Source organism: Crocuta crocuta, unplaced genomic scaffold (genome assembly GCF_008692635.1).
Source record: "Crocuta crocuta isolate KB4526 unplaced genomic scaffold, BGI_CrCroc_1.0 scaffold30, whole genome shotgun sequence".
Classification (NCBI taxonomy): domain Eukaryota; kingdom Metazoa; phylum Chordata; class Mammalia; order Carnivora; family Hyaenidae; genus Crocuta; species Crocuta crocuta.
The window spans coordinates 1,763,303-1,776,803 of record NW_027528345.1 but is presented as its reverse complement, the minus strand read 5'-3'; the positions used below and the strand labels follow the sequence as shown (position 1 = coordinate 1,776,803).

Here is a 13,501-nt window from a genome sequence, read left to right as displayed (position 1 = left end):
GAGAGCCATGACCTGAACCCAGGTGGATCTAATGCCGGGCTGAATCAGGTTCTTTACACTCTACCCCTCGAATCAAAATGAGCTCGGCTTCTGAAAACATTAGTAGATTTGCAAATTCTAATTCAATCTCGATACTGTAAATATGCTTTGTTGTCATAAAAACTTTATCTTTCACAGGCACATGCTAAAATTTACAGGTCAAAAGAGAGAATGGCTAGGATTTGCTTCAGAGTAATCCAGTGGTGGAGAAAGGGGTGAAATAGATGGAGGTATGATGAAATAAAACCAACTTTTGAATTGATAGGTCATGGGTTCATGTGGCCTATGGTACTATTTACTCTGTATAAATTTTCCATAATGAAAACAAAACATAAAAAAACTCTCAACCTTGTTATCTTGATCATACCTGCAGCCTATCCTTTTCTAGTTAGTTTCTGAACTTGTTTCAACTTCTGGCTAACCAATCAATATCTCCAAACATTCCTAAGAATTCTCCCTTCCATGCCTTCCTTTCCTTTCCTCTGCATCCATTTCTCCTCCCCAGTCTACTGGATGTTTTCTTGCAGAAAATCAAAATCTACCTCCCTTCCAAAGAAAACTAAATCTAAGTAAAAAGGTGTCTCCTCTTGTCCTCAATTCTTTCATCCGCCTCTTGACTACTGAATACTGTCTACTAGCCAGATTGTTGGACAGGTAATACGGAAACATGAATTCTCTGTTGCAAGCATTCTTACTGCAGTGGTCAGGGAGAATATCCTCTTCGCTTTCAAAAATGTTAAATTGATTAACTAAAATCCCAAGACATATTAACTCTGCAGATAGTTAATGAGTCTGCAAAGGAAGGCTACAGGCAAAAACTCATGATAGAGGTGTGTTCAGTGGAGAATAAAATGGTGCTAGAACATTTGGCTAACTTCCTGGGAAGAAAAAATAAAATAAATTGCTAATTACAGCAAACACCAAAACAAACATGGATAATACCAAAACAAACATTTTAATATTTTTAAGTGTTTTATTTATTTCTGAGAGAGAGAGAGGGTCAGAGAGAGAGGGAGACACAGAATCCGAAGCAGGCTCTAGGCTCTGCGCCGTCAGCACAGAGCCCGACGTGGGGCTTGAACCCACAAACCGTGAGATCATGACCTGAACCGAAATCGGATGCTTAACCAACTGAGCCACCCAGGCGCCCCCAAAACAAACATTTTAACATGGATAAAAATGTTAAATGAATATTATTTTAAAGAGAAAATATAGATAATAGTTACTTAATCAAAATTTTATGGGGACGCAAAAATAAGAAAAAAACAGAAGGTTAGTATACGTGACTCCTTGAGAACTTAAATTTTCAATAGTCAAGGAAAAAAATAGGAGTGAAAAGCAAAGGATAAACTTTAAAAAACAGTAGCAATACATGTGACAAAAAACAATTAGACTTCATCTTTAAAAAGTTCTTACAAATCACTGGGGAGGGGGGAAACAGTGGGAAGAGGAAAGACACTCCACAGACACCCCAGGAGAAAAGTGGGCTAAAGTTCTGAACATGAACAGACAATAAGAAAACTATGTTGATAATACAAAAATTGTATTCCTCAACACTGGTAACATACAATTGTACAATATAATTCTCTGTGTATGTGTGTACAATAACAATAATGAGAAAGAAAGAAAACACTTGAGAATAGATTTAACCATATTTTAAAAATCTTTATGAAGAAATTATTAAATTATGTTAAAATGTATTGGCAAGGCATAAATAAATGGATAGGCCATATCAATTAATGAGAAAATGAAATATCAAAAAGATGCCAGTTCTCCAGAAAATAATAAAAACAATACAAGTCTTATGAAAATCTCAGCAAAAAAAAATTTATAAATTTCAATAAGAATGAAGGGTCTAGAAGAGTCAAGACACTTTTGAAGGAGGACAAAGTGGGGGAATTGCCCGATTAACCATTGAGTCAGGACCTCCATTGCCTTTTGTTAATTTTCCAGAGGAAGGAAAAGTACCTGCAATGTCTTTCTGTATCAGAGATGTCTCTCATTCCAGGCAGGCACAGCCCTGTGCCATGGTGCACAAAGCAGGGTTTGGGTTTCAGACTAAACCCATCCCTCAGCCTGGTGTCCTTATGCGGGGCATAATTCATACAAGATGTGAAGCAGTGTTGAGTCTTATGATGGTCTGGGCAGTAATTGGCATATTAATAGCACAGCATATAAAATGGCCAATGAAGATCATAGGAATCCAGAAACACACCCTCACATGTATGGAAATGATATATGACCAAAGTTGCATTGTGGATCAGTGGAAGGAGAATGGACTATCTGTGAAATGAATCTGAGACCACTAGTTGTAGAGAAAATATCAATTCACACCACATTAAAAATAGATTTTATGTGGATTAAACGTTTTTTTACATTTTTATTTTTGAGAGAGAGTGTACACATGTGTGCAAGTGTAAGTGAAGGAGGGGCAGAGGGAAGGGAAGGAAAGGGAGGGAGAGAATCCTAAGCAGGCTCCGTGCTTAGTGTGGAGTCCAACGTGGGGCTCCATCTTACAAATATGAAATCGTGACCTGAGCCGAAATCAAGAGCATAACCAACTGAGCCACCTAGGCACCCCTGGACAGAACATTATTATATGAAAAGTGAAACTAAATGTTTTGGGGGAGTGACTATTTTATGACCTTAAGGTAGTAAAAGACAAGATGTAATCATCACTTCCCATAAAGGCAAAGGTAGTTAAATTCAGATACATGAACATTTAAAACACTGCCTATAAAAGACTCCATCAACAAAGTTAAAAGATGACCAAAAGCTAGAAGATTTTTGCAATGCATATAATCAACAAAAGACTAATACGAGTATGTAAAAAGAATTATCACAAATAATAAAGGGAAAGATAGTCTAGTTTTTATTTGAACAAAAAGATATAAAAGGCAATGTACAGAGGAGAAAATGCCATTAAACCTATCAAAAGATGCTCAACCCCACTAGTAATCAGGAAAGTGCATATTAAAGCCATAATGAAATACCATTTCATACCTCTCAGATTAACCAAAAATTTAAAGTTTTTAATAGCAGTGATGGGGTTCCTGGGTGGCTTACTCAGTTAAGTGTCCGACTTCGGCTCAGGACATGATCTCACAGTTCGTGGGTTTGAGCCCCGTGTCAGGCTCTGTGCTGACAGCCAGCTCAGAGCCTGGAGCCTGTCGTTGGATTCTGTATCTCTCTCTCTCTGACCCTCCCCTGCTCGTGCTGTCTCTCTCTGACTCTCAAAAAATATATATATACAGCAGTGATTAGGTGGGATGTGAAGCAACTGGAATACGTGTACAGAACTGTTAGGAGTGTAAATCAAGACAATCACTTTGGGGGGCGCCTGGGTGGCTTAGTGGGTTAAGCGTCCGACGTTCGCTTAGGTCATGATCTCGCGGTTCCTGGGTTCTGGCCCCGCGTCGGGCTCTGTGCTGACTGCCAGCTCAGAGCCTGGAGCCTGTTTCAGTCTGTGACTCCCTCTCTCTCTGACCTTCCCCTGCTCACGCTGTCTCTCTCTCTCTCCTAGAAATAAAGAAAAATTTAAAAAAAATAAAAAATAAATAAATAAAAGACAATCACTTTGGAAACCAATAGGGCAATATCTAGTACAGCGGAAGACGTGTGCGTCCTCTGACCCAGCACTTCCTCTCCATGGATATCTCATGGAGACACTCACATATGCACAAGAAAAATTATATAAAAATGTTCAGTGCAGGGGCGCCTGGGTGGCTCAGGTGGTTAAGTGCCCGACTTTGCAGTCCGTGAGTTCAAGCCCCACAATGGGCTCTGTATTGACAGCTCCAAGCCTGGAGCCTGCTTCCGATTCTGTATCTCCTTCTTTCTCTGCCCTTCCCCAGCTTACACTCTGTCTCTGTCTCTCTCCCTCTCTCTCAAAAATAAATAATTAAAATGTTCCCTGCAAAATTTTTTGCTTACAATGAAAATGAAAACCATATGAATGTCATCCACGCTTAAATTGCATATATTCATATAATGGATTTATATAAATCTGTAAAATTATTGAACTAGAGCTCCATGTATCGACATAACTAAATAGCACAAAATATAATACTAAGCTTTTATAAAAGTTACAGTAAAATACATATTCTACTATGATATCAATACTCTAATGTTACAAAACATGTAAGGTTGCATATACCTTAGGGATACATATATATATGTAGTAACAGTACAAAATTATACATGGGAATCATACATTCTAGCTAGTGGTTATCTCTGGGGAGAGGAAAGTAGAAACACCTTCAAGAAGAATTGGAAGCTACAATTATATCTGTAACATTTTTTTTCTTAAGCTTATTATTGGGTACATGAATGTCCATTATATTATTATCTATACTCTATATTTCTAACTTATTTCATAATAAAAATAATCAGATATATGTGCAGCTTCACTGGTGTCAAAGTAATAAATAAAGCAACAGATTAATTCCTTTTACGCACCAAATTAACTAAGAAGAGTACATATAACTCATATATAATGGTGGTTCTTGTTAGACGATAGAATTACAAGGGATTTTTATGGCATTTATATTTTCTATGTTTTTCAAATCCTTCATGGTAAATGTATATTATAACAAGAAATAAGGCAAAGTAATTTACAAAATACAATTTTTTACCTTAAAAGTAGAAAACTTATTTGGAGAATATGACTTATCGCACTGATAATTAAAAGGCAAAGTATTTTATATGGCACAAGCCAAACAGGAAAATTCAAACTAAAGTCCAGTGAACTCCTTGGATATGTGCTATAATTCAAAAGTCTACATAGTCATCAGGTGATGATTCAAGTAATGTAGCCAGATTCCCGGAAATACTTCATTGATGCTCTACATTCCACAGGTCATCCTATAGGTCATCCTACATTTCATAGGTCATCCTATGGATTTCATTCTGTACCTGTGCTCCAGCAAGACCGTCTCTGGCGCAGAACAGCCATTCCTTGAGTTTCTGGTACTTGGGTGAATAACTGAATGAATGGCAGTGGCAGGCCAGAGGGGTAAAAAGATCTTCCCAGAGTCATCACTAAAAGGCGGAGCTGAACTGTGTGAACTCGAGTTCTTAGACTCTCAGTCCAGACTTTTTCCATCACTTCGTTTTTCTTAGGTGAGTTTCATTAAACCAGAGAGAGCCTATCTAATCACTGAACCCATGCCTATCCTTTATCATCTGTGCCTTATTTATACAGAAAGCAACTTTCTTTTTTGGTTTCTGAACTACAGATAAGAATTACAGCTGCACTCATGATGTGATATTCTCCTTCTATCAGTTGAAATAATCTCTCATTAAAGTCAAATCTGATTGACTCTGAGATTAGAACAGCAGAGTATCTACAGTCTTCATGCTTGGTTTGCTCAGGGAAGCAGTCTCCCGAATTTATATGCTATTATTATATCCTTGATTAAAATTTTTAGAAATGCATATGTATATTAAGAATGTCATAGAAAAACAGAAACAATAGCATCAAAAACTAATCCAATATCTACTTCACCCACAATAGATCATTGCCCATACAATCACCTTATGAGTGATCTAAAATATTTTGAGGGTAAGAAACTAAATTCTCGGTCATGGCTCTTAACCTCTGCTGGTAAAATAATAAGAATAAAAACAATGAAATGATTAATCTTTATTATTACATTCTTTTATAGGAAAAAAAGTGCCTGGAAATTTCATTTTAGGAGAAACATTGTTTTTACAACCTGATAAATAAATGGTATCTTTAGAAAATAGTTTGATGGGGCACTTGGGTGGCTCAGTCAGTTGAGTGTCCAACTTCGGCTCAGGTCATGATGACGAGGTTCATGGGTTCTAGCCATACTTTGGGCTTTGTGCTGACAGCTCGGAGCCTGGAGACTGCTTGGGATTCCGTGTTTTCTTCCCTCTCTGCCCCTCCCCCACTCTCACTCTGTCTCTCTCTCTCTCAAAAATAAATATTTAAAATTTTTTTAAAAGGAACATAGTTTCACATTCCTAGCAAAGGTAGTTATAATATAAAGGCACATACATACTTAGGTTCCAAATGAAGAGATATATATTAATCTTATCTTCCACCACTAGTACTAGTTTCTGGAAAATTTAGATGACTATCCTAAGTGGATGACTTTTTTTAAGTACACTTCATGATCAGCAAGCACCAAGCCCAACATGGGGCTTAGAACTCACAACCCTGAGATCAAGACCTGAGCTGAGATCAAGAGACAGACGCTTAACCAACTGAGCCACTCAGGTGCCCCCTAAGTGGATGGTTTTATTTAAATCTGTTGTAAGAAGCATATATCTTTCTATACTATTTAAAAAATTTTATTGTCAAATTAGTTTGCAGTACTTTTTTGAGATTAACAAGAAGGCAAATTTGGACATAAACAGAAGAATATTCCCAGATATTCAGTCAGTAAGTCAACAACTACAGTAGACCCCCGTAATTTGCAGTTTCTCTTTCTGCAATTTCAGTTACCTATGGGCAACTGTAGACCGGAAGCAGAGGACCTCTTTTTGAGATATCTTGGGAAGGTCAATAGCAGCCTAAGGTTACATCACAATGCCTGCCTGGGTCTTTCACTGCACTTCGTCTATCTTCTCACATTAACAGAAGAAGACGGTTGAATACAGTACAATAAGATATTTTGAAAGAGACCACATTCATATAACTTTTATTACAGTATGTTGCTATAATTGTTCTTTATTATAGGTAGCGTGCTAATTTCTTACTGTCCCTAATTTATAAATTAAACTTTACATAGGTATGTATGTATGTATGTATAGGAGAAGACATACCTCAGGGGTACTGCAGGTTCACTTCCAGACCATCACAATAAAGTGAATATTGCAATAGAGTTAGTCAAATTAATATTTTTGTTTCCCAGTGCATACAAAACTTATGTTTATAATATACTGCAGTCTGTTAAGTGTGCAACAGCATAACATCTAAAAAATGTACATACCTTAATTTAAAAATACTTTATTGCTAAAATAGGTTTACCATCATCTGAGCTTTCAGCAAGTCATAATCACAGATCACCATAACAAATGTAACAATAATGAAGAAGTTTGAAATGTTGGAGAATTAACCAGATGTGACAGAGAGACATGAAATGAGCAAATGCTGTTGGGAAAAGGGTGCTGATAGACTTATCTTCACAGGGGAGCAAAAAACCTTCAATTACGGAGGAAATTGACAATAAAACAAGGTATGCCTGTATAGAAGGTTCAGTATTATTTGAGGTTTTAGCCATTCAGTGAGAGTGTTGGAACATATCCCCTGCAGATAAGAGAGAACTGCTGTATTGTATACCTACTGAGTTTGGGCTCTGCTGTGTGTATTAGGGACCCAAAAGACACAATCTCTACTCTATAATAACTCACAGTCTAGTGAGACCAATTTGCAAACAATTGTGAAGCAATACAACACAGTAATTATTATAATGGAAGAAAGGAAAGGACTCAGATTGCCTAGCAAGAGTTTTGAGGCTTGACGAAATCACCATGCATGTAAAGAGAGGAAGAGAGGGGACGTTGGAATGTGAGGAATGAAAGAGAAATAAATGTCCCAGGAGGTACAGTGAGAGAATGAAAGGAAAAATAGGGGAGAATGGAGGAAAGTATTTAGAAGGGGAAGTGTTTATGAGTAAGGTCAAGAGCAGGAAAGACTTAAAAGCACCCTTTGAATTGGGTGACAGTGGAGAACAATTCTGCACAGTGGTGAGATCTAAAGCTCAATTACAGAGATGTGAACGCATGAGTGTTTCACAAGTGACGTTAGTCTTCAGGTATTATTTGGATATTAATGAGGTGTTATGTTTCATGTCTTACGTGTCTGTCAGACGACTCTGAGTCTAATTCTTGCCTCTGATTATCTCTACATTACAGTGTTACCTTTCCCCCTAAATTAGCATTTCTTTCCATTTACAAGTAAAAATCCTGTTTAAAAAAACATACTAAGTTGCCACCAACTGTTGGAAAATGTATTTGTCTTCTTGTGAACCAGAAAAAGAATCAAGGGGAGCCAGAAAAAGAATCAAGAGAGAAAAATGTTGATATAGTCCCTTTCACCACAGGGGTATGTTGTTACTGGCAGCCAGAACATGGGAACCATAGAGGGGAGCTTCTAACCCCTGTAAGAACTTGGGGGAAAATGAGGCACAAAATCAACAAAAGCAGAAGAGACCAAAATAATACATGGAAATCATTTCAGAGACACACCTTCACCCAGATAGCAACACTGTATTTACCTAATGCAATATATTAACATATCTAAAGAACAAATGTATTTATCTAAAAGGTATTGAAGAGCAACCAAGGAACCATTGGCGAAGAACAAAATAGGCAAACTTAGTGTTCATCCAGCAGAAGTCATTGTTAAGATAAACACTGATAGAAAAGTGAAGCAAAAGTAGACTAAACTGTTGGAAAGCATGTCTTGACCAGTAGCTTTTGGACCCTCTGATGAAGCTATGCTATTACCAAAATGAAGGCAGGAAGGAAGGAACATACGAATAAATGAATGAATTCAATCGTTGTTTAGTGAGTATCTGTTATGTTCTGGGCACTGGGATCTAAATGTAAATATAGAGTTTACAATCTAAGGATGTTACAGTGCTGAGTAGTAAGTATTGTAATGCACGATGAGAGAAGGCCAAACAAACCCGCAAGAGCTGTGAAGCTGAGATGGCCCTCAGGGTTGTTCTGAATTGAAATAATGAGACCAAGTCTTTATTACTCCATGTGGACCAGTCATTGGCTAAAGGCAATTTTTGTAATGGAGAGTGCCAACCTTGTGTGAGGGGATTCTCTTCAGCTGAAGTAATTCTGAGACGGGACTACAGCTGAGGGCTGTCTGCTAACAATAGTCCCCGTAGCTGCCAGAATAAAGCTTTCCAGTCCTCAAGGCAGATCTAGTAGTTTAATGACAGCATGACTGCAGGAGAGATGGGAGGTCAATCTGGGAAGGTGAACCAAGGCCACATCATGAAGGATCTTGTAAGTCAGGGACTTTGCACTTTACCTAAGAACCACAGAGTGGGTCTGCAGAGTTTTGCTTAAAATAGTGATGTGCAAAGATTTGTGCTTTCAAGGGCTCACTATGGTAGGGTGGAAAAGAGATTGAAGGATCAAACTGGAGGAAAGAAGATTGTGTTTGGAGACTTGTGAAGGAATACAGGGGAGAGATTATGGTAGCTTGAATGAGGCCACGGCAGGAAGGATGGATTTGATGAAGGATGGATGGAAGGATTTAATCGATCTGTAAGACATTGGGGTCACAGAATAGATTGAATTTGGATATTAATTTGATGTAAAGATACAAAGAAGGAAATATGAAACTTACCAATTAAGTGAGGGGAGTACTGGGGGTACCAAGATGGCTCAGACAGTTAAGTGTCCGACTTCAGCTCAGGTTCATGATCTCGCGGTTCCTGAGTTCGAGCCCCACATCAGGCTCTGTGCTGACAGCTCAGGGCCTGGCGTCTGCTTGGGATTCTGTCTCCCTCTCTCTGCCCCTTCCCAACTCATGCTCTGTCTTTCTCTCTCTCAAAAATAAATAAACATTTTTTTTTTAAGTGAAGACAGTGCCATTTAGGAAGACAACCACCACTAGATATGGAGCAAGTCATAGCGGGGAGGGGAAAGGAGACAGGGAACAAGTTCAGTTTTAGAATCATAGATGTTACATGTCTGTAACAACACACAAATGGCCTATAGGCTGTACCTATAGGTCAGAAGCTAAAAGAAAAAAGTGGGCTATAAATAATAGTGGGCTTAAAACTAATAAATGACACAGAGCAAAAACTGAAATCTTTCAGAAAAAAAAAAAAGCTATAGATGTGCCTGGGTGGCTCCCAGTCAGTTGGGCGGCCAACTTCAGCTCCAGTCATGATCTCAGGGTTCGTGGGTTCGAGCCCCGCATCGGGCTCTGCTGACAGCTAGCTCAGATCCTGGAGCCTGTTTCAGATTCTGTGTCTCCCTCTCTCTCTGACCCTCCCCAGCTCATGCTGTCTCCCTCTCTCAGAAATGAATAAAACGTTTAAAAATTAAAAAAAAAAAGCTGTAGACTAGCAAAAGAACACTTAGGACAAGAAAAGAGGAGTCCAAAAGAGATGATAAAGAGTACCCAAAGAATTAGGAGGAACACCCCTGAAGAATGATGAGTAAGAGACCAGGGGGACAATGAGCGCATGGAACATGTGTGCCAATATGTGTCTGCATTCATGGCAGGGAGATCAGTGGTTCCCTGCTGAGAGTGATTCCAGGAGAGGGATGTAGGGTGAAGACAGACCACAGGGGTCAAGAGTCTGTGAGTTCAACTCAAAATTCAACTCTGGCCAAGAAAGCATATTTTGTGGAGTTGGTGTTGGGGGTGGAATCAAGACTAGGGTAATTTAGGGCCACCTGGGTGGCTCAACCAGTTAAGCATCAGACTTTGGCTCAGTCATGATCTCACAATTTGTGAGTTCGAGCCCCTCATTAAGGTTTTTTGCTATCAGCATAGAGCCTGCTTCAGATTCTCTGTCTCTCCCAGTCTCTCTGCCCCTCCCCTGCTCATTCTCTCTCCCTCTCTCAAAATAAATAAACTTAAAAAAAATTTTTTTAAGGAGTAGGCTACTTTGTATTATCTTATGATATAGAAGGCTAAAGCAAAAGGCTGAAGGGATAATCTATTGAATGAGTCCCTATGGGTATGCAATCTGGAATATAAATAACAGGGTTAGAATTAACCTTAGGAAGGTTTTGGAGTAAACTAAAAGAAGGAGGAAGGGGCACCTGTGGAGACAGGTAAGTTTGTAGGTGGAGTAACAGGAAATAAGAGTTCCCATTGCAAAGGTAGGAGGTAAATGAGATCATTTGTGAGTATGGAGGATCAGGGAGGTATTGGAGTTGGTGATTAGAAAAAAGTTTTGAATGTGTGTTAAATGGGAAAACACCTTAATGGGGTAGCCTATTGCTTCTAAACATTCAAATCACCTAGTCATTTTTCTGGTTTCATGCTCATCAAGCAGTTAATGTTACATTGATTTCCCTGTAGTTCTCTGAAAAAATTTTGTTATTCAGATGCCTAGATGGCTCAGTCAGTTGAGCATTAATTAGACTCTTGATTTTGGCTCAGGTTAAGATCCCTGGATCTTGATCCCTTAAGCAGGATCAAGCCAGGTTAAGATTCTCTCTCTCTCCCCAGGCATATCTCCTCCACTTGCACTCTCTCTCTCTCTAAAAAAAAGAAAATAAATTAAATAAATTAAACATCAAAAATTAAAAAATTATTTATTATTATGGTGGTTGTGGTTGTTATTATTGCAGGGAAGAAATGCACCGTGCAGGATGATATGTGTATTCTGGTCCACATAACAGTTATATTTCTTGCTCTAAATCAGTACATTAACATTTTTGTTTTATACTACTTGGAAGGAATGATGAATTTGATTGATGTGAATGTCCTTGAATGAGTTCCATGAGAATGCGTTGACTATAGAGAGCAAGTCTCGGTGCCATCAGGTCCCGAGTCACATGGGACAGTATCAGGTTTGCCATGCACCCCGGGAGAAGGCCTCTGGGAGGACAGCCAACCAGACTATTCCTATCTTGACTTTCCTCTGTCTTGAATTTCATATACCATATTAAGCTTTCCATTATCAATTATGGGATAACCCCAAAACAAAGCCAAACTAGGGTAAAGAGAACTGGAAGTATCACAACAAGATATAGGAAACAGTGTAGGTTCATTCCAAAAACAAAGAATCACAAAGGGAAATTTTTGATAGAAAATAGATGAAAACTTCTGATGTAATCACATCGAGGCAACCATCTTCTGTAAAAGCACATCATAAAAGGCATATCAGTTCATCACTTTATTTTCTCATTCAGTAAATATTATTGATCACCCGCTATCTATTGGGAAGGTGATGGAAGAAAGTAAGATTAGTTCCATTCCTTGCTGCATCTGCTCCAAATATTGTCAAGATCAAGAGTTTGCAGAATGAATAACAGACTAGAATAGAATAGAAAGGATATTCAACTGTCTCTATTACTGACAAATTTCTGTGACTCAATCCAATTCCTGAATAATTGATAGAGATTAACTGAAAACCCTTGTGCTATATTTGACATAGAAAATAATATTAAATAATATAGAGAATAATATTAAAGAATACTAAAGAATCCTGTAAAAGGGAAATTATGTTGCTTAAAAAGAAAGTGGGATAGGGACGACTGGGTGGCTCAGTCATTTAAGCATCCAGCTTCAGCTCAGGTCATGATCTCCTGGTTCGTGAGTTCGAGCCCCACATCAGGTTCTGTGCTGACAGCTCAGAGCCTAGAGCCTGCTTCAGATTCTGTGTGTGTCTCTCTCTCTCTACCTCTTCCCCACTCACACTCTGTCTCTCTGACTTTCAAAAATAAATAAACATTAAACAAATTTTTTTAAAGTTTGGTAAGGCCTCAAGGAATTATGGCCTTTATTTTTCTGATATGAAGAATAGACGAGAATAATAGAAGACATTTAAATACAATGTTGCAATTGAAAGATAAATCTCAATAAAAATAATAACAAGAATACTAATAAATTAATATAAGCATCCAGAGTGGGATTTTATCATCAAAATGTATTACATCCTTTAGGGATAGTATAGCAAGGTCTCTAGACACAAGGCAAAAAAAAAAAAAAAAAGGAATACTATAAAAGCAAGTAACAAGGGATATAATACAAAAGTCCACATACCACCATATTCTATAGTAGACCTCTGGCAAGAGTAAGAAATAGAGAAGACGAAAGAGAAACAATATTTCTACTAGCTACAAAAGCTAAGTTGGTTTTTTTTATTGCTATGCATTCTACACACACACACACATACACACACACACAAACACACACACACACTGTCTATAATGACCCTAAAGAGGGGTAAAAAAATTTTTAAAAGACTAACATCTTAATGCCCAAAGCACTTGCTACAGCAGAAGTGGAAAGAGAAAGAAACAACACCTTGCAAATATAGAGCTATGTGAGAGAGTGACAGTGCTTTTCTAGTATGATATTTCTTCATATTTCTAGCTCAAGGACACTATGGAAACGTCCTGGGTAAAGCTTAAAGCTGTTTTCTTCAATGTTCAGCAATTATTACATAGGGCAGGAAGGATCTCTTGCCACAGTTTAAATGGCTACATAGGAAATAAAGGGGGATGGGCAGTTGGAAATAAAGGGAAACAAAATTTACTGGGCACCTATGAATCCTAGTTTACTCGAGCCATTTTCCATATATGGTGTATTTAAGCTCAACAACCCTAGGAGGCAGCTGTTATTCCTATTTTTTAAAGAAATAGTGTTTGAGAAGTTAAACATGGTCTAAGTATGCGACTGGAAGCTGGTATTTAAACACACAACTGTGTGACTTGGAAACAGTTCTCACCATGAAGGACCAGGCCATGTAAGGCCAATGACTCTATAGAGACAGAAAAG

The 13,501-nt window shown here is 38.1% G+C and overlaps 1 protein-coding gene across 1 annotated transcript in view; it reads right to left on the bottom strand.

Moving 5' to 3' along the window:
• The window catches only part of LRRK2 (leucine rich repeat kinase 2), a 144,963-nt gene extending 139,820 nt beyond the window's left edge, over positions 1-5,143 (bottom strand). The window contains exons 1-2 of the mRNA XM_077753653.1: positions 4,954-5,143; positions 661-788 (exon numbers count right to left, since the gene is read on the bottom strand). Coding sequence (XP_077609779.1) covers positions 661-788; positions 4,954-5,143 — 318 coding nt within the window. The remainder of the gene's footprint in view (positions 1-660; positions 789-4,953) is intronic.
• Positions 5,144-13,501: the final 8,358 nt, after the last annotated feature.